Here is a 25,119-nt window from a genome sequence, read left to right as displayed (position 1 = left end):
CACATTTCCTTGTGTCATGAATTTCCCATTAATAGATCTAGGGGCTTGATCAGATTTTTTTTTTTTCCTTTTCTTGTGGTGCTACATACTTTTTGAGTCATGGAATAAGGCATATCATTAAGACTGACCAATGATTTCAGGTCTTATCATCTTGATCTATCCATACAAAGTTCCTCATCACCTTTTTAATTAATGGCTTCAGTAGCGATTGATGACAATTGCCTAGCCCTCATTTCATTAGGATTTATGAAATGGTGATATTCTAACATTCCTTCTGCTTATTAACTGGAATAATTCTACATATTTTATAAATTCTTCCACTCAATTATTTGATTACCCTGGGGTAATAATGAGGAGGATGAATGCTTCCTGGTCTCCAAGTTACCAGTTTCCAGAATAATTCCCTAATATCCTTCCAGAGGTGACTGAATTGGTTTGTCTTTGTTGGCTATTAACATTTTGAATGCATAATTTACATAGTTATGATTTTTTGGTCCATTTTAGTTATTATCCTTATTCATCATCAAATTAACTCCATGTAGGTAGCCAGCAGTTTAGAACCCTTGCAGCTAGATATTGAGCTTTTGAGAAAAGACAGTGGTATTTTAGAGCTTTCCTGCTTTGGTGATACTGAAGTATTACTGTTAATTTTTAGATGTGAAATGGTATTATGATTTTGTTGGAAGAGAAATGTGTACTTCTGAATCAAATAATGTCTCTCAGATTTGCTCCAAATAACCTGGGGTCAAGTAGGTTGGGACATAGATGAAATAAGTTTGGCCACATGTTGCTAACTTTTGAAATTAGTATAACCATAGTTAACTATTGTACATTATATTATTCTCTTGTATACATTTGAAAAATTCCATCATTTTTTTAAAACTCCCATGTCAGCAGTAAAAGTTATCTACTATAGAGAAAAGTTTACTACAGAAAAACAAAACACACAAACCTTAAGTCCAGCACACAGCCAACCAGATAGTTTCTGAAAATGATATCAAAATATATGCAAGAGGAAAAAAAATAACTTATCTACACAACCTCACTTTCCATTCAAAAAAATGTAGATATTTGAAGTTAAGAGATAGTCTGAAAAGTGTGATTCTTAAAGTATTCTTTATTAAGATCATTAAAAGTTGTAGAAACAACTTTATATTATAAAGGCACAGGGAGACAGTTCTGATAAAATATTCAAATTAAACAGTAACTTACAGTACAAAAGACAATTTTAATGCACATACAAACCCCAAATGTCTGATTCAAAAATATTTTACTGTGTCTATTAATGGGCAATGATTAAAAATATAAATTGCTGCTGTATAATAAATATCTGATAGTGAACATCTTGATAGCAAAGTGAACAAAATATTTATTGCTTTTCACATACATATTTTTCCCTGTAATTTAAAATTCCTAATTCTTTTACTATCTTCTCAACTTTTTCCAGAGATAAAAGAAATTCCACATAATCTCATGGGGGAAATGGTAGTTGTAACCAACTACCTCCAGTAGCAATCACTGCTGGCAGTGTTTTCTCACTTCCTGTTCCACAATCACAATCACTTTTCCAAAGTAAGATAAATGTTTGCTAAGCCACATAAAGACAACCCTCTGTGACTGGCATTCTAAAGTTTGTAATGAACACTTATCAAATATAAAAGGTGCTCTGTTTTGAAAATGTGTATTTTACTTGAAGTTCTAAGTGGTGAATGTTTGACAAATAATTTTACCTGCTCCCCTCAAAAGTTTTCCGAAGTTGTACAAAGTCAGCTTAGTAAAATTTCTAGCACTTAAATGTTTCTTTGAGGGCTAGTTGATATCTGTAATATATGGATGTATAAAAATTAACATAATGCAATCTATTTTTATAATGGAGAGACCTTATCCTTCTCCTCCCAGTTTTTATACTGGGATTAACATTATTGATTTCATCATGCTTTTTTTGTAGCAACCCAGTTACAGATGGTACAAGTAGAATTTCTATCACAACAGTTAAATAACATGAATGCACCTCACAACAGTAAAATAACATGAATGAACCATCCTAACTCAATGCTATCTCAAGAAATACCTACATTAAAGTATTTGATAATCATTGTAAAGTTACTTAACCATATGTCACGCTTAGACAGTGTGTAGCAGCTAGTAATGTGCCTGGCACAGAGTTGATGCTCAATAAATAGTTGCTGAATGAATGAAAGAGAAAAGAAAAACCTGGCTTTGGTTGTGCATATTTTAATCACTTTCTGATTTAGAATAAGGTCAGTCTAGAACTAAACACTGCGCACTACACCAAACTTTGCTGTAAGCTAAAGCGATAATTAAAAAATATATATACATATCACCTATGTTAGTGATAGTCAATTTATATATTGTAACTTTTAAAAATAGCCCACAAATTTCACACATTCGTTAATTTTTATCCACATACTTAAATTTGATGTTTTGATGCTTAACAATGGAGTAATGAAGACCAAGTTGGGCATACTGGCTAAACTATGCTTTTCAATAAAAATTACTAGTCCATCAATAAATAAAAAGTTTTGATGCCCAATTAAACTCAAATGATGACTATACCATGTTAATTTCTCCAAAATGGATATAAGGTAGGATATCTTTAAGTCACGTATGCCTGGAAGCAGCTTACCTTTGCAACATAAAAGAATAACCAGGAAGATCTGAATGTAATCACAGAGTTATAGTACTGGAAGCGTGATAATAAGAATACGTAGGTGACCAATTTTAAAATCTAATCATGACACTAGATCTAACATTTCTTTGGCATATGCATTACTATCTTGGACTAGTTAGCATTTAAAAAATACTGTGTTGTTTTTTTCTCAATCAACATCAACACAAAGGTGGAGATTGCTAGTATACTCTTCTTAAAGCCTTTAAAAGGACAAGATGACATTTTGTAACATATGCCAAACTTCGTGTTTAGTGTACACTTATAATTATAAGCATAGAGGGATATAACTGTTAAATAACCTTGAATGATTTCATGCAATGGTGAAACCACAGAAAGAGGGGAGAAAAGTATTTACATAATAAAATATTCAGCTCTCTGAAAATACAGTAAACCTGGGAATCTTGCCCTAACAGTAAATGTGTACCGCATAGCACTGAACAAAAACTAGTTCAAATTTAAATAAACACCTAGAATAACCTGAATGTGTAAAATTTAATAAAAAACATAAAAATGAGGGGAGAAAAACACCTATACTTTAGAAGGAAAAAGTGGCCTATAAAACAGGCCATCTAACTTGACATTCAAAGTAAATGCAAGAGATTCACAAAATCATGATAGTAAAGCAAACTAAGTCAAATACCAAGTACCCTTTGATACACAAGCCAATGTAACTATCAGACTCATTTCCAATAGCTTCACAATATTCATTAATCCACTCAGGCATTCGGGGGAGCAAAGCAGTCAATGATGATAGCTCAAGTCTCCAAAGTGTAAGAACAAACTTATTTGCAGAAGCATCACGAGATTTTTGAAGTAATGTCTTATTCTGATGTTAACATAAGATATATCAGTGCAAGTTTATCATCTCCTGAATGTTATTATTTCCAAATTTCATTTTTCCAGATAGTTTTTGGTGGTTTAGTTTTAGCCAGTGCTATTTAAATGGAGAAAAGAAAAATTCACCATAGACTACCTCACATTGTTACTTAATTGTGCTAAGTATTCACGCAGTTCTTTTGCAGCCTGGAATCTGCCATAGCGCTTCTTTGGGTTGGCACATTCGTCGAGCAAGGCCTCTAGTCGGCCATCTTTGGCAATTTCACTTGGTGGATCATGAAGAAGTCCTCCAGAAGTGCCACGCCAGGTGGCATGTCTGGATAAGAGGTTCTGACAAACAGCATAGTAATTGTGGTCCACAGTTGCACGAGCACAAAGAATTTCTTTTGAAAAGGATAAGCAAGCCTCCTTATCACAGTCATCAAATTTGCTTTCATACCATACATCCCAATTTTCAGGTTTATCTGTAAAAGGGGGAAGAGCAAAAAAGAAAAATACATTTTAAAAGAGTTCTCATTCGTTCCCAAAATACAACAGTTTACTAATTAACACAATACTATTTGTTCCTAAATTGTATTATAATTTCAAACATTGAAATTTATTGATTTATATATAAACACTTAGTGGGAGCTCACCAATGCCAGGCGAAAGATCAGACAAGGTCTGTAACTACTGAAGGGTTTAGTCTAGATGGAAACTTTCCATCGCATAAAGAAAGTGCCATACAGAGGACTCAAGGCTACAAGAGTACAGAGGAAGCAGTATTTCTGCTTGGGGCTGTAGAAAGCTGCATAGAGAACATCTGATTTAGGTCTTAAATAATAAGCAAGTGTGAAAACAAATGTGGGAAAACAGTATGCTAGGCCCAGTATAAGTATGTGCAAAAGCATGTACTTAAGGGCTTTTTCCAACTGATTCGGGAGCCAATAAGTTCATGGAGGCTAAACTGTGAGACAGCTACCCAGGGAGAAGGTACAAATGAGCCTAGAGAAATAGGTCGAACCTCATGTGGTCATGAACATGATTTGTTTTATAGAAAGATAACTGTGTGAAGACTGGAGGGACTAAGATGACAATAGTAACTAATGGTCAGGAAAAAAAAGCCAAACTGTAGAAGTTTTGAGTAAAGTTTAAGGTTTTAATTGGATGACAAGGCAGATATTATTTACATAATAGTGTTAACATTTTATATACAAATATAGAGTAAATATAAAGTAACTACAAGGTATTCAGGTGGGTATATCACAATGCAACTAGAAACAGACTTGAAACTTAGGACTTTGAAGTCAGAGGTACAGTATACATAGAACACATCAATATACAAGTGCTTAATGGAGCCAAGAGAAGAGCTGAATTATATTGGAAAGCATGTTGAAAGGAAAGAAAGAAACAAAGACAGGACAGAATCTTGGAACTTAAGGCACTGGCAGAGGAGAGGTTAGTAGAAAAAAACCCATTCATTCAGCAAATAATTATTTGAATGCTTACTCTATGGCAGGCAAGGGTATATACTGGTAAACAAATAATAGATGGTTCCTGCCCTCACTAGCTTACTATCAAGTATGTGAAATAGACATTAAATAAATAAACATTATCATAAATAGTGGGAAATGCTACAAAAGAAATAAACAATAGATAGGTTTATGAAAGAAACAACCTTCCCTAGCAGTAGATATAGTGGTCAAGTGTAACATTTAAGCTAAGGTTCAAAGGACAAGTAGCTAGCTGTATATGGAAGACAGATGAGGCATTTTAGGCAGAGGAAACAGCATACGGAAAAGCCCAGGAGCAAAAAGGTTCATTCGAGAACCAAAAGGCCATTGTGGCTGAAGCATCAAGGGCAGTAGACAGAGGGATATTAAAACTGAAGCAGGCTGGGCCCTGATAAAGAAGGTTTTTTTTTTTTCTTTTTTCTTTTTTTCTTTCTCTTTAATGTTTCTTTTGTACACAGAGAACATTACTTAGTCTACTTTTGCTTGAAACATTCACATTCAAATATGTTACAAAATTTTTAAAAATTGGCTCGCCTTAAGCTCTTACTTTTTAAAATTGAAATATAATTAACATATAACATTGTTAGTTTCAGATACACAACAAATTGATTTGACAATTCTATACATTATTCAATGCTCACCACCATATGTAGTCACTAGCTGTCACCATACATTATTACATTATTGACAATATTCCTCATGCCGTACTTCCATCTTTTCGATTTATTTAGTAACTCTAAATTTGTATCTCTTAATCCCCTTTATCTATTTTGCTCATCTTCCGTCTGGCAACCATCAATTTGTTCTCTGTATTTAAGAGTCTGGTTTTTGTTTGTTTTTTCTTTCTTTTTTTTTTTTTTTACGTTTCACATAAGTGAAATCATGGTATTTGTCTTTCTCTTCCTGATTTATTTCATTTAGCATAATGCCTTCAAGGTCTATCCATGTTGTTGCAAACGGCAAGATCTCATCCTTTTTTATGCCTAAACCTCCATTATGTATGTGTATATAAATATATACACATACATATACACACCACTTCCTCTTTTATCCATTCATCTTGAGTTGCTTCCATATCTCGGCTATTGTAAATAATGCTATAGCAAACACAGGGGTGCATATATCTTTTCAAATTAATGTTTTTGCTTTCTTTTAGTGAAGAGGAGCTTCAGCATTTGAATGATGTAACAGAAAACAACCTGATTCTGTTCTAAGGACTGCTCCTGCAAACCCGTTTGAAGGGTAAATTCTTTCCTAGTCTCTTGGATACAATCTGGGATGGGACCTATGACATTTCAGGCTTCTCTGAGATAATTAAAGCACCCCAATGTTCCTAGCAGCATTGTCCACAATAGCCAAATTGTGGAAGGAGCCGAGATGCCCTTCAACCGATGACTGGATTAAGAAGATGTGGTCCATATATACAATGGAATATTACTCAGCCATCAAAAAGAACGATTTCACAACATTTGCAGCAACATGGACGGGACTGGAGGAGATAACGCTAAGCGCAATAAGTCAAGCAGAGAAAGACAATTATCATATGGTTTCACTCATTTATGGAACATAAGAAGTAGGAAGATCGGTAGGAGAAGAAAGGGAAGAAGGAAGCGGGAGTAAACAGAAGGGGTAATGAACCATAAGAGACTATGGACTCTGGGAAACAAACTGAGGGCTTTAGAGGGGAGGGGGGTGGGGGATCAGGATAGGCTGGTGATGGGTATTAAGGAGGGCACGTATTGCGTGGTGCACTGGGTGTTACACGCAAGTAATGAATCATGGAACTTTACATCAAAAACTTGGGATGTACTGTATGGTGACTAATATAACATAATAAAAAATTTTTATAAAAAAAAGATCAGATTTATGTTTTAAGAAAGAAACTATGTGAGTAGAAGGAAACCAAAGGATGGAAGAATTTCAGGAAGTTGTTACTAATCAGTCACTTCATAAATTTTGCAATTAGGTAGTTACTAATGGTAATGCAGAATTCTCCGTCAGGTTCTAATGGGTGGAGAAATGAATGGAGGCTGAGAGTAGAAAAAGGCAGAGTAAGCAACACTTCTAACAACAGCTGAAAAGCATGGGAAAGCAGAAAAAGCCTTAGACACACTTGTTTATGGGGAAGGAAGAGAAACTGGATTTTGAGGAGGGAGTGGGAAGTTGAAGATAACTAATGCAACAAATTCCCAGAGAAGGATCTACTCTGTCTGAAATAGAGGCATGAATGTGTATTGTTTTTACTAGTTTAGATAATAAAGGGAAGGACCCGGAGGGAGTTGCCACAGCAAAATCTCAGTTTCCCTGTGAAGGAGAAAATAAAGATCATTTACTACAAAGAGTTCAGAAAAGAGTGTGAATAAATAAACATGGGGTTTTGCAAAGTAGATATTTATACAACTCTACCATGAGACATTTGAAAAGAACTGGTCACAGCTAAAGTATCACTGGGGCAATGCTCACTGTATGAATATATTTGTGTAGTTGTATTAATCCAAGATTAGGAAATAGTTGTTATAAAACTGTGACATGTATTCCAAGAATGTCTGCATTAAAAAATTACAAGAAATTATTTTTACAAACACTGAAATGAAAATTTTAAAAGTTTAAGCAAGTTGCACAACTTTGTGAGTATACTAAAAACCACTGAACTGTACACTGTAACAAAGAAAAGGATGGTGTAAGCTGCTGCAACATTCACAATTGTAGGAAGAAGTAAGTGGAGAATAAAGCACTCCGGCAGGGTGTCTATTCCCTGTGGGAGGATCTATGTGGCAAGTCAAGAAATAATAAGAAAGTAGTTTGGTGAGTATGGAATCAAAACAAGGTACTGGGAAAAATCAAGTATTTAACAGGATCAAAATAAGATCAGGCAAAACCTAAGTGTCAACCTAATAAATTGCTGCTACTTTCACTGTATTCCCCAGGTGCCACACATTTTTGGTCCCAGTTCATCAAAAGATCCTCATATGACAGGAGAAGAGGGGATTAAAAATATAAGACCCTCACCATAGAACAACCACCTTTCAGTTTCTTTTATTAAGTAAATTAGTTATACAGTTACAGGCTTTGTCCCTGACACTTTAAAATGCCTGTGGCATTTAATTTTCAAAACACTTCAGACAGTCTGCCCACTTATTCCATGACAAGCTCACAAATAAATGGAGAGCAAAGTTTTGGTAAGATGTAATAATGTCAAGTCAAAGTAGGGATCTGCGTGCTAGAAATCATCTAAATGGTTAAAAGAAAAAAAAATCACCATAGGGACTCCACAGAACAATGGAACACAGAACATCACTGTAAGTGATCCCACACAAATAAGACCTCCATGAGAGCAGAAAGTTTCTCTGGTAGTCTGTAACTACATAAAAACAACTCTGCATTGCACTCCTAAACCACAGAATGTAGCGGACTGTAAGAAAAAGACATGTGTACACACACACACACACACACACACACACACACACACACAGTATATCTGTGTCCATTTGAGTCCAAAGGATATTTTACTAAATACAGAGAAATTGTGATTAAGAGTACAAGCATAATGAACTGGTTTGCGTTTACTGATACAGGTCAAATAAAACAAAGAGTAAGGCTTCCATCTAAGAAGGAAATTAAAGGTTTGACATAAAAAATGTGTACAAGAAGCAAATGTAAGGTTTGACATAAAAAATGTGTACAAGAAGCAAATGTAAGTTATATACTTACTTTGTCTAATTAACCTTTTGTCAGCAACCAAAACATTTTCAGCATCCACAATGATTACCTTCCCATCTCTAGGACCAACTGCAAAATTGTCAAAGCTGACATCCAGGAGGTAGAGTGCAAATTCAAAGTCATTGTTTGTAAGCTGCTCTGCTATTTCCATTAATTGCCAAGCGAGGTCAACTCGTTTCTCCCATGGTGCATTAAAGTAACTCCACAATTCTTCTCCAACATAATTTACAGCCACCATTCTTCCACAAGCTCCAAGATATTTTGCAAATGGCCAACCTTCATCAGATGGAAAACTCTACAAAAGAATTATCTTAATATTATAAGAGATTCTGATGAAGATATTCTAGGTCTACCCCCAGATCCTCTCAGCGAAGATTATTACTAGACACGTGCTTGGATTTCTTGTTATATTTAGGAGTTGGAGAGAGATAAATTTGATTTATTTTCTAATTCATACCATTACTATGGACCTGAAAAAAAATTTAAATACGTAACTATATTATAAAGCTAAAACAGAATAAGTCCTGCTTATCATAAATTTCAGAACCAAACTGATCAACGAACCATAAGTCACCCTCCTTCTTACCAAATCTGGAAGATTTACATTTTCCTGTATCTTTTTGACTTGGTGTAAATACAGTCAACCATCCTTCCTTTTGAATGAACAGCACTGCAAGCCTATTAGCCAGCAAGTATTTACCAGGCACCATGCACTGTGCTGTGCTGGCAATTAAGAGGGAACTAAACAGAGGGTCTCTAAAATAAAAATTTTAGAAGAGAAGACACATACTAAGCAAATAATTTTGAGTATAGTAAGCGTTAGTTACTAGGAAGTGGTGTGGGTCCTAAGAGAGTGTTTAATAGAGACCTTACTTAGTCACAAGCAGGCAAGGATACAATTCAGAGAGGGATTTATAGAAGTGTTTCAAAGAGCAATCTGATATCCTATTGGTGCAACCTGCACTCAAGTACCTTTGGTCCCAAGTCAGTCCTGTTTCCCTTTCTACTACCACTGTATTTCTCTTCATCTTTAGCTCAACTTTAAAATTATTTATTCTCCTAATCTTAGCAAGCTTTCCTAATGGATTTTATAACCACTGGGAAAATTAACATCCTAAAACAAAAGTCTTTCATGTTGATGAACAAGTTACTTTAAATTTAAATGTCAGGCTTTATCTAAGATACTTTAGAGTGCCAAAGTGCCCACCTACAAAACGAGCATTGTGGTACAAAAGGATGGGAAGTAATGTTTTAAACAACTTCTTGGAAGATAACATGACTAGAGGAAAACTAGAGGAAGTATAGAGGAAGCCATTTCCTTAAAATGGGGGGGATTATAAAATGATATTTACATAAACACTGTAGGGGAAACAGAGCAAAACACGGCAGAATATAAATACAGATTACTTCTATTGCTTAAAATTGAACAATCTACACACATTTCTTTTTGGAAGATTTTATTAGAGAGACAGAGAAAGTGAGAGAGATCACAGAGGAAGAGGGAGAAGCAAACTTGCTGCTGAGGAGAGAATCCAATGCAGGGCTTGATCCCAGGACCCTGGGATCATGACCTGAGACAAAGGCAGATGCCTAACCAACTGAGCCACCTAGGCACCCTAATCTACATACATTTAAAGAGCTAGAGATGAGGCTCTTCTTCTTAGACTGCTTATGCAAATAAATATGTTAAGTTTAGTAGCTGAACTTTCATAAAATTGAAAAAATTCAATAATATCCTTAATATTAACACATTTATCAACTTTAAAACAAAATGTTCTTAAAACTAAACTTGATCCATAATCACCTACTTTCATCTGTGCTTCCTTTCAACTATGACTATAAAATGCACAGTAACTGTACTTGTTTTTTTGTATGTGTAACTTTCTTTTAAATTTTAATATCTGCAGTTTTGCGATAAAACACTAATTATATAAATTAAAAATTTAGATATGATAGTTTGAATCTTTAAATATAGTAAATGAATTGATTCAATTTTAATTCAAAGGCAACATCTTGATTCTTTAGCAAGAAGGAAGAGGGAAGCACATTTTTCATCTTATACCTGAGAATTTTTTATTTCTTTTGGGTACTGAGAAAAGTGAAACTGCTCATGTCCAATGTGAACTGCAAAAACCTGTTTGCTAATCATCTTATTTTCAACTTTTTCTCCCAATTTTAAAATACCTCCTCAACCTTGAAAATTTATACAAATAATTACAAAAGATTTAACTATTTCCCAGAAGTATTCATGTACAAAGTCCATGACATTAAAAGAAAAAAAAAGGGAAAGCACTAAAAATTGGTAATATATGAAATTATATAATTTTGTCCCACAAAAAGTAAAACAAAAAATTCCTCCATACATTATTGGTATATTATTCACATGCCATACTGTAGAACAGATACAAACATATCTTTGTGAAAATAAAATGGTCTTTAACAACAGGAGAAAAGGGAACCCTGCCAACATCTGCACATGTACAAATGCCTCCTTGTTTTTGGAGCCTTTCCAACTGGCAAATGACAGTCAAATATACACTTCATTACCCAAGTCCCTCATAGAAAAGGATAAAATATATGAACAAATGTCACACTGAGCAATTTTATATTCATACAGTGATTTCTGACAATGTTAACTGAAATCCCGTTATGCCTCATTTTAGGAAGAGCACTATAATTCTTTCATATAGTTTGCTACTTAATCTTTTGGAAGAACTTTAATAAATGAATCCATACTACTAGCTCAGATGACAAGAATTTTTCATAGTATAATCAAAATAGTCAGATTTCATTAATGGGAAAATAATTCTATTGAACACACTACAGTACAAAGAAAATGCTCAAAGGAAGCCAAAACATAATTTTTATTTAAAACAATTCTGGCTTGGAACCAAATTACCATGGTCAAGCAGAGCTTGACAAAATTTTAAGATGTTACAGCGTGGACTTGTTAAATTTATCAAGCAATGAGAAACACAACTTACTTTCTGCTTACCAAACTCCACCAGGGCAAAAAAACAAACAAAACAAACAACAACAAAAAACACCCAAAAAACCCCAGGGTAACTAGGATAATAAGTTTATTGCAGAGAGTCACAATTTTTATTTAAAAACAAATATTAAAATCAGATTTTTTAAAAGATTTTATTTATTTATTTGACACAGAGACAGCCAGTGAGAGAGACAGCCAGAGAGAGAGACAAGCAGGGGGAGTAGGAGAGGAAGAAGCAGGCTCCCAGCAGAGGAGCCTGATGTGGGGCTTGATCCCAGAACGTTGGGATCACGCCCTGAGCCAAAGGCAGACGCTTAATGACTGAGCCACCCAGGCGCCCCCTAAAATCAGATTTTCAAATTGCCTACAACAATAGGCACATAGTTTAAAGTAATTGGACATAAAATGTGTGTATTTTAATGAGTTATTTACAATTGAAAAGATATGTACAAATACTTTTTCATTTGAAGGATGGAGTCTTTAAATTCAGAATGGTTTAAATTCTAACTTTACCGGAGGTACTCCAATTATTTGTTAAGGGTTTTACATCAGGCTGAATGTACATTGAAGTATAATAGGTAAAGTTTTAAAACTAAATTATTAGTTTAAAATTGTACAAAGGTACAAAACAGTTATAAAATTATGTATTTCCTTTCCATCACTGGAATTAAAAAAAAAAAAAATTAAATTGGTGAGCACCCAAAGAAAAATTCTATGACTATTACTACCAATGTAAAAACTAAAAATGGAAATTTAAGAATTAAGATAAACATGGTTACCTGGTAATATTTAAAGAAATATTAAATGCCTTCAGTTAATTTATAAAATAAAAACTATTTTGAATATGAAACCTAAGATAAATCACTATGTCTCTCTCTCTTTTTTTTTTTTTTTTTGTAACAGAAAACTGCAAGCTACCTCTTGGATACCATAAAACTCAAGTAATACTAATAATATTACAGGCATTGACAGTACCTTAAAGTCAAAGTTTCAGAAATAAGTAAACAAAACCACTAAGGTCATCTTCCATTTTAAGAGAAAATGAAATGAAGGTGACATAAAATGTACACACTCAATATTAACGGTCAGAAAATTTAAATAATTCTATTCTTTATGGTATATAACATTTTATAAAATTTGTATATTTAAAAGACAATAGAATATACAAGTAAATAATGGACTTGAAATCACAAGGATAGCTTGAAGGTTCACCCTCACTCTGCATCTCATGAGAATAAAACTTTAGAGCTTAGTCTTTTCCTCTGTAAAACTGGAATAATATTTGTACCAAATAATATATAATATTTGTATATATTCATCAAGACAATCCAAGAACCAAGAATATGAAATGTACTTTGCAGATTTATACTACTTTATAAAGAATTGCTTACCAAAACATTTTATACTTCCTATTTAAATCCACTAAATAAGAAGTCCAGATATTCATCAAGAGTTATGTTTATTTTCATATCACTTACTGAAAGTCATCTACAAATAACAAACATCTTCCAAATATAGTCAAGAACCACCTAAAAGCATCATCACTGTCCTCTAGTAGTTTCTAATTTACAGTGTAATACATAAATTAGCTACAAACTTTAAGAAGGCTTAATGCTATGAAAAATGTATAGGGCATCCATGAGCATTAAAAATACAAAAAAATTAAAATTTGATAATATGTATACACATAAACTCAACATCGTAATTTGCTTTTCATTTATAATAGTTAAGCACCACAAAATAAACTCTAAATGCTGAAGTAATCTATCATCTATTTATTGATCAAAACCAACCATCATGATAGTTTATGTGGTTTATAACAGGGATGTGAAATCTAAGAATTCTAGAGTTGGTGGAACTACATGAGTTGTAAATCTAGTTCAATCTTTCTAGCACAGTTTAAGTGATCTGCCTAAAGTCACACAGATAAAGAGGTAAACTCAGGCTAGCACAATCCCTCAATCCAATATCTTCCTGTTTCAGAAGTTTCCAAATTTTGGAAAGGCAACTGCATATATTGCATACTCATATTATTGAGAATCTGGGACATATTATACTGTGAAAATAACGTAAGCTTATACATCCTAGATGGGATAAAGCATATAAGTCTCATGTTTTCATATTTTTTAAAATTTGACAAACCCTAGTTTCTACAGGTTTTTAAATTCGGAATTGCAGATAAGAGATTATAGGTTAACCTCCATTTCACTGACTACTATAAGCAGGTGGAATTAAGGGAGTGAGCGAGTCACTGTGGAATGAAGAGAACACAAATTTTGTATTAAAAAATTCTAGACACCATCATGAAATGCTAAGTAAACAGTTGTAAATAAAACAGTCCCTATTCTCAGGAAGTTTTTTCAACCTGAGTTGGGAGAACGATTATTAAATACATATAAATTATAAATTACATAACTTGTTACAAATTATGAAGTAGAGTATGCTGAGAAAGAGAAGTAGGGACCTATTTCAGATTGTGTGGTAAAGGACAACCTCTCTAAGGAAGTGCTACTTAGGCTGAGATCAAAAAGATGAGTATAATATTAGACAGACTGGGGAGGGGGCAGTAAAAATGTTCCAGGCCATAGAAGAGTTAGAAGCAGTCTTCTCAGTCCTGAAGAAAAGGCCACAGTAGCTTCACAAAAATGAATGAGGAGGAAATGGCTTGAGGTAATAGAGTCTGTAAAGGGAGGTAGGGACCAGATCATGCTGGGACTTACAGAATAAAACACAAACTCAACATGGTATACATTCTTTGAAAAAAACAAACAAAAAGTCTTAACATTCAGAAACATTGCACATACTGGAATTAACAAATATCCTGTGATATATAATGTTATCCTTTAAAAAAAAAAACTACAAGCTTTTATAATATCACAATATCCTTTGATCAATAACCACTATCCTACCAGATTAATAAGGTCATTTTATTCTATTATGTCAGAACACAGTCATTTTAAAAGACATACAATGTAGGAGGTCAACTCTAGAACTTGTGACTTACTCTTTTTTTCCCCTCCCTACATGACCAAAAGTAGGGTTTGCATGCTAAATTTAGAAGATTAGGACACCTAGGTGGCACAGTGGATTAAGTGTCAAACTCTTGATTTTGGCTCAGTTTGGGATCCCAGGGTTGTGAGATCGAGCCCGTGTTGGGCTTCCCACTCAGCTCAGAGTCTGCTTAGAAATCTCTCCCCCTCTGCCTCCCCGACCCATGGTTACTCCTGCCCTCTCTCATGCTCTAAATAATCTCTAAAATAAATAAATAAATCTTTTAAAAAAGTAAAAGATCATACTTCCTTTAATACAGGAAATAAAATTTTTTATAGCCATGTACTACCTCACAACATTCCATTAAAAGGAACATAACTTTGTAGCTTGCTTAAAAAGATGTATTACAAGACTAATTTTTTAAAGGAGGACATTCCTAGAAAAAAGAAGCTGACCTGAAAAAAACTCTTTAATAATCAAAACATAAATCTAAAATCTGGTTATAGGTTTTCTACAGAACTGGCATTTCTGAACACACACTACTTTAAACTTGAGAATACTTATTGAAAGTTAATGTTATCAAAGAATAGAAAATGCTTAAAAGTTCAATTTAAGTTTCAAATTATTTTTAAAAGCCCAAATCTGAACAAAATCCCATTGTAGTAACGCATGTTATAACAGCTGTTCACAGAGATTAGTCAACTGTACTGGTGACAGACTAATGTGTTCACAGTTTTGTGAACTGTCTGGACGGGGAATATAGTAAAATTATTGGGATGATTTAATAGTTACCTAATTTTTGCTAAAATTTCTCTAAGACTTTAGCTTCTTGATTTATATGGCTAAATAGTGGCCAAAATCTATTGTAAATACTGTAGAATCTTAACAATCTCAAGATTTTCAAGTTACAGGACATGTTCCATTTATTTCATTAAATAATTTTCTGAATGCCATTTTCCACCCACCTAGAATTCCAACAATATTAAGCAATGCCTTGAAAATAGCAAGGTTATGTTTTTTTACTGAATATCATGTCCAACAGCTGTTTCTAAAATTGGAAATTAATGTCAAAACACATCAACAACAAAAAAAATCTACATAAGTTTGGTAGAAATTAATAACCTTTTAGAATAAATAGCTTAAGAAATGCACTTCCCCCACCAAAAAAAAAAAAAAATCACTTGGCCACAAGTTTTAAATATGCATAAATCTATTTGTCTCAACTGGTGCTTTCTTACCTACAATCACATCAGCAAGTGTGGTCCACATCTCTAAACTGAAATACATATCTACAAACACCATACTCAAATATTTACTTCCAATAAGACAAAATTTCAAAGAAAGAAAAAGGATATAACATAATAAACTTCTTTTGGACCCAATAACCCAAGAATACTACCTCGCTTTCTTTAGTCAAGACTTAATTTCTTTCAAGTCTGACAAGTAGAATGGTAAGTACTAACTTATTCCCTGGTTCCTTTAAAACATAAACTGAATTAACATCACCCTTCCGAAAAAGACCAAACTATTCTCTAGTAGCACAGTATCTCTCTCTGTTAAACCTGATGCCTGGTTTTAGATTTGTATTCCTGTTGTTGCCTTCAATTCGCTATAGATAAAACAAAACTCTTGGTTCCCCTACCCCAAAGCCATTCCTTCTCTGGGCTTCCACAGCATAATAATTATTTAGTAGTTGCTCAGACCAAAACCCCCAGGAGATAACCTGTGTTTTTCCCTTTCCATCATACCTTTGCCCATCAGCAAGTCTTGTCAACTATTTTCCCAAAATATATTGGTTCTGTCCACTTTTTATAACCTTCATTGTAATCATCTTAATCCAAACCACTATACTCTCCTACAATCTTGTGCAAAAGCTTTTAAGATACACCTTACAATCCATTCTCCCAAATCAAGCCCTACTAAAAACACTTCTATTGTTTCACATTGCCCTGAAAAAAAAAAATCCTAAACTCTTTAAGCATGGTTACAAAGCTGTACAGGATATGATCCTTGTCTACCTCTATGATCTTATATTCTACCAGGCTTCCCTACTTCTGTGCTCCCTACTCCTCTGGATTTGCCATATCTCTTGTTCAAAAACACTCTGCCCTCAGTTCTTCACACCATTGGCTGTATCTCTCATTATTTACACCTCAGCTGAAATGTTACTCTTCCTGATCCCCAATTTAGAGTATTCTATCCCCAATCCAATTCTCCATTAGAGGAGTCGGCCTTGTTATTTTTATAGTACGTAAAATCTGAAATTACCTTGTTTTTTGTTTGCTACCCACACCTAGTGTCCCAGAACACAAAGGCAGCACAAACTGTGTCCTGGCCTGCCATCTTCTCTGTATCCTAAGGGTATCTAGATCAGTTCCTGGAATGACTGAGCAATGCCACACAAGTCTTGCCAGATCTTTTCACTTCATAGTTAAAACTCCAAATGTGCACTAGAAAGGCAAAATATGAAGACCCGGAAGCATCATACCTAGCTCAGATGACCTGTCTTTTAAGATTGTGTCTTCAGCCTAAGAAATTAGAACAGAACTCATCATTTTTTTTAAATTCTCACTTGTTACTGTACTAATTAGAATTATTAAACTATAATAACTTAGAGAAAAATTGAATTATTTGCTTTGTATTACTGAATCTTTATCTAAACTTTATTTCCTACAATATCCTTTTTATTCAAAGTACTTCATATGGGACAAATCCCTAACCCTCCTTTTAATTACTATTCAAAAAACCTATAACCTGAAGCAGCAACTACATAGGTATTTATGGTGTATATACATGTAAATAAGGTAACATTTGAAGGTTTGTCATAGGAAGAGTAAAATGCATATATTTCTATTTTTTTTAGTATTTATTTATTTGACAGAGAAAGTGAGCACAAGCAGGGGAAGCGGCAGGCAGAGGGAGAGGGAGAAGCAGGCTCCCCGCTGAGCAGACAGCCAGACATGCGGTTCAATCCCAGGACCCTGGGATCATGACGCGAGCTGAAGGCACACACCCAAAGTAAGGTACTAAAGAACTTTTCAACTACAACTATCTAAAAACGAAACAAGCTGATTTGCAAAGTAGTAACATATTGTAAAAAAAAACCTACAATGAAAGAGATTTTGTGTATATTATCCAAAAAACCCTATCTCCTTTACTCTTTAAAACAATCTTGTTATAGGTAACTATTACAATTCCTATTTTATTAAAAAACTAAGACTCTAAAACATTAAGTGACCATTCAACAACTTTGAGTTAGTACAGAATGCTATCTCAATACTGCCCCCACCACTCAACCTGTCCCCCCTGGCCCCAGCCAAGGTCAAAATCCCATTTATCCTTCAGGATTCACTTCGCGGGGCGCCTGGGTGGCTCAATCCTTAAGCTCTGCCTTCGGCTCAGGGCGTGATCCCACCGTTCTGGGATCGAGCCCCACATCAGGCTCCTCCCCTGGGAGCCTGCTTCTTCCTCCCCCACTCCCCCAGCTTGTGTTCCCTCTCACTGGCTCTCTCTCAGCGAAATAAATAAATAAAATCTAAAAAAAAAAAAAAAATTCACTTCGCCTTCAGAACTCAATGAAATCCTCCTTGGTATCCACACCTATAAAGATACACTCATGTCTCTCCCTAAGTGAATCATTTGACAGAGTGCAGGTATCTGTTTTTTTTATAGGGCTTATTATGCTATACTGATTATAATTATTTATTTCTATACCCACCTCCTACACAGCACACTACTTGCTGCCTAGACAGATCCTTTGAATCCAATCGCCTTATAACAAACTATTTACCAAATGAACAAATAAAGTCCAGTTCTTCTGATTCTAAATCCAAGGTTACAGGTTCAAAGGTATTTCAGGTAACTTCCTATTAAGAATCTATTTTAATAAAGACATACAAATTGGATTGAAGGTTTGATTACATAATTTAAAACCTTTCAGGGTCTATGACCAGGATGAATAACTATCCACATCTTATACTAGTAATTTACAATTATTTACTAAAGTTCATTGTATGGTAGGGAAAATGCAGGGCCTATATCCTAAGGTCATATTAGTTCAATATATGCATAATGAATGAAAAGCGAAGACAGAAAAAAATGTCAGCAATTCTGTGAAGTTAGCAGCAATGACTGCAATACAGGAAGTAGGCCAGAAACCATAAACCAGAAAAACAGAAAATAAAAACCAGTCTGATGATCCTGAGAAACTGACTAACCATGTCTAGAAAGCAAATCCCCAAAAAGTAAGCTTTTTATTCCCTACCAACATGTGTGAGGAATATGTGCTGATCTGTGTGGTGGAAATATGAAGAAAATAGTTTGTAGATTAGACAAAGTACAGAAGGAACCTCAGAATTAATAATGGTGAGAAGACATGAATAAATCCAGAAAATAGGCCAGTAGAGCAAAATTATTTTGCTCCACTGATCTGGAAGTGGTGCTATCCTAAGGGTGATTGCCTGTTTCTATAATCTTTCCAAAATAAAAGTCTCTGGATGTGAGGTACACAGAATTATTTTATTATTTTTGTTCTTTCATGAAGTACATTCAAGTGTCTATAAAACCTCTGATTTAAAGAAAAACCAGAAAAACGCTAAAACCCCTAGATTTAAGGTATGAATTAGATAAAAAGTGCTCTACTTAGAACAACCTACTCAGAACCATCTCTGAAAATCTGGGAATGCAGTTACACAGTAGCATCCAGTGGGAGAGAAGTAGGTGGCTCCCTAAGCGGGTGCTTGCGAAGAAACTCCTGAGACAAAGTCTGGAACATCCTTTCAAAATGCCATTGCCCCCCACGATACTTGGCTACACTGAGCGTCATATTTTTTTCCTTTAAAGGCAATCTCTGGTTTTTGTTTTTTTTTTTCGTTTTGTTTTCATCTGATTTAGTGTGTGTAAAAATTTGGGAGGAAGACAAGCCTGAAAACAGGGTTATCTATCCTGGCCTCCTCCCCATACCTTCTAGCAGGGACCAAGTACCAAAACCCCCACTCCCCTTTTAGAAGTTTAAACCTACCAGTTAAAGTCAAATCAGAAGAGAAGTAGAAAAAAATCATTTCTCGAATCGAAGGTTTGAGACTGACAGGATATTGGAGATAAAAAGGAAAGGACCTAATCTAATAGTCTCATTTTATAGATAAGCAGTCCCATAAAAAAGTTTATCAACTTGTCCAAAGTAAGACAGCTAAATGGCCATAGTCTTTCATTTACTTGAAAAACCATATCTTGGGCAGTACACCTTAAAAATATTATCTCCTTTAGGAAGTATTTTTAAGGACAAAACAACAACATTCACTCAACATTTTCTGTAAAAAATTCATCATGTAATATAGGGATGGACTAAATCAATGTAACTAAAGGTATGGCTCATAGTTTGAATCGTAACTATTTTTAAGGTGTATCCATATTCCAAACAAGCTTCAAAACAGGTGATTAACTAGTAGATGGTTAAAGTTACTTTTACCTTATTTAATGTCTAACACTTACTGAGTGCTTAACAGGGATTTGGCACCATATAACGTGTTTTCCATGTACTATATTATTTACAAGAATTGAAGTAAAAGCTAAAAATCTATAGCGTAATAACAGTTACATACTGTAAAAATTAAGGAACTCCTATTTAAACCATGATTCAGAAAATTTAAGACAAAGTTCTACAAATGTAGTGAAACAAATCCCCAAATTCTCCATCCTAAACAAACAAGAGCTTTCTTTGTTTCTATAAATAAGATCATCGTCATTATCTCTAGGTCATCAAGTCAGAGATAGTTTGGGCTTCAGGAATTCAAACAGTATTTTTCTCTAATACACACAACTTCTATAAATTCAAGAATAGGTAACTACAAATATTGGTAGAAAATTTACCAATAACCTTGACATTTTGACAACACTTCAACACCTTGATTTTCCAATATTTCAAGTATGCTATTACACAATAAAAAATTAACAAAGTCCCTCTCTCCAATTTTCTTCATAGGATTATGGCATACTTATAATTAAAACATACTTCCTGGTGAAGTAAAACTGTGAAGAAATAAAGTATCAGTGTAGAAAATAAAGGTTCTAGCATTATTTTGTTGCTTGATGTTTATAAATTTTTTTTAGAAGATAATTCTATGGCCAAACAACTTTCCTTTGAACTAGATAAGCTACTGTAAGCTAATAAAACTATTCAATGATGGGAAGAGAGTTGTATTTTCATTCCATTTCATTCTGGCCAAGTCTGTATTACAGACCGATACAGCCTTACATAGATAAGGTATGCATACAATAGGTCTTACAGACACTTAGTACCTTCCATGTCTTCTTTCGAGGCATAACAGAAAATTCAATTTGTTATTGTTTCTTAAAATAAGAGGCAAGTTTAATGGGCAAAATTTATATACATTTTCTGTTCTTTCTTTAGTACCTATCAAAGGAGATTTTTAAATATTTATTTTGGAAGCAAGTTTACCACATTGGAACTTTTGTTAAGAATAGTTTGATGAAGTCAGTTCAAAAGACTTTTTTTTCCCCCAAAGTAGTTAATTTTTGGACAATATAAAAAAAAATCTAATTTGTCACCAACTGTCCAAAAATTCAATAAGTAGCTCCCTCTCCTGGAAAAAAAAAATGTTGAGTTCCTCTTTAAGCTGTAAAATACATGCCTGGATCTTTAAAAATATTTTTTAAGGTCCATGAACCAAAATGCACAAATAGCCAAATCTGAGTGAGGTTTTCTATTATTAATTAATAGCGCACACCACCATAAATAGCTATTAACAGTTTTACAGAAACCCATATAAATACCAAACTTGTACTCATTTGCCTAGTTAGCAGAAATAACAAACATCATGATTTGACTTAGTAACAATCTTTGTACCTGATCACAGGATTCTAAGATTCCTTTCAGTTTAGTGGTTTTATTCCATCATCAAACCTCAATTGCATTGTTCATACTTAACTAATTTTCCCACAGGTGAAGTGGTTCTATAAAGAAAGTAGCAGCTCTGTGAAAATTTATTTAAATATAAGTCTCATTCAACTTGCTTGTTCATCATGTAAAAAATTAAACATACCAATATGACTGACTGGTATTAAAGACCTCAAATTTATATTTCACACAGCACTTACTAGTAACAGGACTGGGTTGCTTAAATTCAAATGCAGTATACAAAAGTCAAAATTAACCATGCTAACATATATTTCCTCACATACTAAAAACAAACTCTTATCCTATATCCCATCTATGCACCCACTCAGAGCAATGTTGTCACTAAGTTTAAATTACAAGAATACAACTGATTTCTTAAAAAGTTGTTAATCACTAAAGATGAAAACAAAGTTTGAGGGAAGAGTTAATCAGAAAAGAAGATACAAGCACACTTAACTATCTCAACTAGAAAGTAAATTGAAAATGTCAAGACAACTTCAAACTTCAAAAATTTAATATAAAAGCTTCCCAAATAAAGCAAATTTTCCTCAGTGCAAATCAAATGCCAAGATGTCTTTATAAGAACTGGATATACAGTGTTCTTAAAATATTAGTCCTAGCTGTTGTTTCTAATACAACCAATACTCAGAATTACCTGATAAAAATCTTTCAATAGGCACCCACTATTATGAGTGCAGAGAATATGTGTACTACTACTCAGATCCTTACTAAATTTTTGGGTCCCAGAGAATTTGACAGATTATCTGCAAATACACTGCTAAAGCTTTCTATAGGGACCAACCTCCCTAATACAAACATCTATTTCTCAAAGATAAAAGATAGTTTAAATGAAAAAAAAAGTTTTCAAGCCAAATGTATATCACAAATATGGACTTAAGCTTTATACACTAACTAGTTTTATTGAAACTAGTTAATAAAATAATTTCTTAGAGGGAAGTTTAACCAGTTTTATACACCACTCACTGTTAGAGCAGTGTTTAACATATAATCTGTACTTTAAATGTAACCAGTTAGGTACATCCTATGGTAGCTTACAATTTACTAAGACCCACACTAAAGTTTTGAGGCAAAGTATTTATTTTGTGTTAAAATTATTTGGTCGAACTCAATCAAACCAAGCTGGTTTCTCTGAGCTAAACTGGGCAGCGGAGAACTTGAGAAAAGAAAGCAATATAAATGAATACCATACATTCCTATTCTTGCACTTCAGATTAAAAAAAAAAAAACCCAAAATCCTGTACAACCACACCCCCCCACTAGTAACATTCTCAGCAGCACAGAAAGATCATGAAGTATACCAAAGTTAGTTATTAATTTTAACTCATGCCCCCCTCTTGTATTTGATAAACAGCAAAACTGATATGGAAAAGGAGCAAGGTAACCTTCCTGCAGTTACAGGAAGGGTCACAACCCCACAGTTGGAACCACTATGCAAGGACGCCACACTAAAGCCGGGTAGGAATGTGCAGAAACTCCGTTTCTACTCCAAAGGTCAAGTTTCTTGGGTTTTCTTTTTTTGCTGTCACCACTAAAAAGATGCCAACCTACTCTCCTAAAAGATGTGTTTGTTTTCAAAATAAAGTCCCGAGAAAGCCAATAACTCAACTAGACAAGAGTTAAGAATCTCCTTCCCCTATTCCTCACCCTGGCCTAACATTTCATCTCCTTCCTGCAGCCAAATTACTAGATGAATACAGCAGGTCACAGAATGAGGATGAAAATGTCCGTGTTGGCCTCAAATCCTCCCAGCCCCAAGTCCAACGACGCCTTACTTTTTTCCTCTTCCTAATCCCACTTAAAGCACGGCTCGGCTCAACAGATTAACCTGGCCACAGTCTCAATTCCCCAGCTTGTCCCCAAATTAGCTGCCTCAATGATCCGCCAAGTAAGGGAGCTAAAGAATAAAACTAAGATTTGGGGGCCGAAGTTAGGCCAGGCACGAAGAGTACCAAAGGGGACAGCAAACGCGTTATAGAAACATTTGAGAAGAACTAAGAAAGGTCCAAGGGCTCCTGAACAGACCGCGCTGTGGAAGTCCAAACCCCGGCGGATAGAAGCAGAAAGGCAGGGAGACGAGCCCAAGGAAACTCACTGGAGAGACATTTTGGGAACATACAAGACGCGCTCCCTCTGGTGTTAAAGGATCCGCAGTCAAATCCGAGATGCGCCCCTGTCCAGGTGCCAAGAACAGACTCTCCACCAGCCGGGTCGCCCTCCGCAATCTGACACAGCGCCCAAGGGTCCCCCAGTGCCGCCCCCTTCTCACGCCCGCAGGCTGGCCCAACCCGGCCAGTTCCAAACCCGGCAACGGGCGCCAGCGGAGCCACTTCTCCGACTCCCATTACCCCGCGCGGCCCCTCCCGGCAGGACGCCCCCCTCCCGGGCTCCGCGCCTACCTGTAGCACCAGCGGCTCGGGGTTGAAGGCCAGGGTCAGCAGCAGTTGCATGCGCTCCGAGTCCTTGAGATTGCGCAGGAGGAAGCTGCCCGAGTCCTTGGTCTCGGCATAGCGGCGCACCAGGCGATCGAGCAGGCGCTGCGAGGGGCAGTGCACCAAGTCCGACCAGCCCTCCACCGCCTCGGGCGTGAGCAGCCGCACGTCGCCGTTGAGGCGCGCGAACTCGGTGCGGGGCATGGCCTGGAGCAGGTCGCAGCGAGGTCGGCCGGTGGCCCGTTTGCAGATGCTCTGGTCGAGCTGCGCCAGCTCGCGCTGCGAGCCGAGGCGCTTGAGCACCACGCGGCGGCGGCCGCCCTCGCGGGGCTCGCCGTACTGCGCGAAGTAGACGTTCTTCACGTTGAGGAAGTCCAGTAGGCGCAAGCGGCCCCACGCCTCGAACACCACCTGTCCGTTGAGGAAGCGGCGGCACCAGCTCGTGCCGAAGCACGCTGGGCACTTATTGAGCTGCAGGAAGCGCCGGTCGGCCAGCTCGTTGCGCTGCCAGGAGGCGAGCAGCGACGGCGAGTGCAGCACCATCAGCACCAACAGGCTGCCCAGTGCCGCCAGCTTCAGCGAGCGGGACAGGCGGCCCAGCTTCGGGGGCACCAGGCGCCACATCCCGCCCGCCGCCCGTCCGCACGCACCCGGAGGGCGAGGGCACCCCGTGGGCGCCCCCGCCGCGCCGAAACCCGGAGAGCGACCGGAAGGGGTCCCCGGGCGAGAGAAGGAGCGAGGTCGCGGGCTAGGGCGGGAGGCGGAGTAGGTGTGTAAGAGAGAAAGACGGGGAGCGGGAAGGAGCAGACCAAAGCAGGCTGCGACTTCTCCCAGTCACTAGTCTCCACAACTCTCGAGCTCCCTCCTCCGAGCTCCCCGCCCTCCGACTCCGGCGGCGCCTCCCGCACGCCAACCAAGTTATAGAGGAGCGGGAGGGGGGAGGAAGCGCGGGGACCCGACGGCCGCGCGGCCGCGCGCGCGCGCGCGCACGCGCACTGCTCGCTCGGGGCGCGAGAGCTGCAGCGGCG

General features: G+C 36.3%; 1 protein-coding gene across 1 annotated transcript; it reads right to left on the bottom strand.

Annotated features, from left to right (window-relative positions):
- Positions 1 to 1,099: 1,099 nt before the first annotated feature.
- Positions 1,100 to 25,119, bottom strand: DIPK2A (divergent protein kinase domain 2A). The gene is made up of 3 exons (XM_045813375.2): positions 24,059 to 25,119; positions 8,734 to 9,037; positions 1,100 to 3,993 (listed from the first exon to the last, which is right to left on the bottom strand). Exons 1-3 carry the CDS (start codon positions 24,713 to 24,715, stop codon positions 3,662 to 3,664), a joined length of 1,293 nt encoding a protein of 430 aa, XP_045669331.2. The 5' UTR covers positions 24,716 to 25,119; the 3' UTR covers positions 1,100 to 3,661.

This window comes from Ursus americanus, chromosome 20, assembly GCF_024610735.1.
Source record: "Ursus americanus isolate L20-20 chromosome 20, mUrsAme1.1.p, whole genome shotgun sequence".
NCBI lineage: Eukaryota > Metazoa > Chordata > Mammalia > Carnivora > Ursidae > Ursus > Ursus americanus.
Note: the sequence above shows the minus strand (reverse complement) of the source record. Positions and strands in the feature narration are given on the sequence as shown.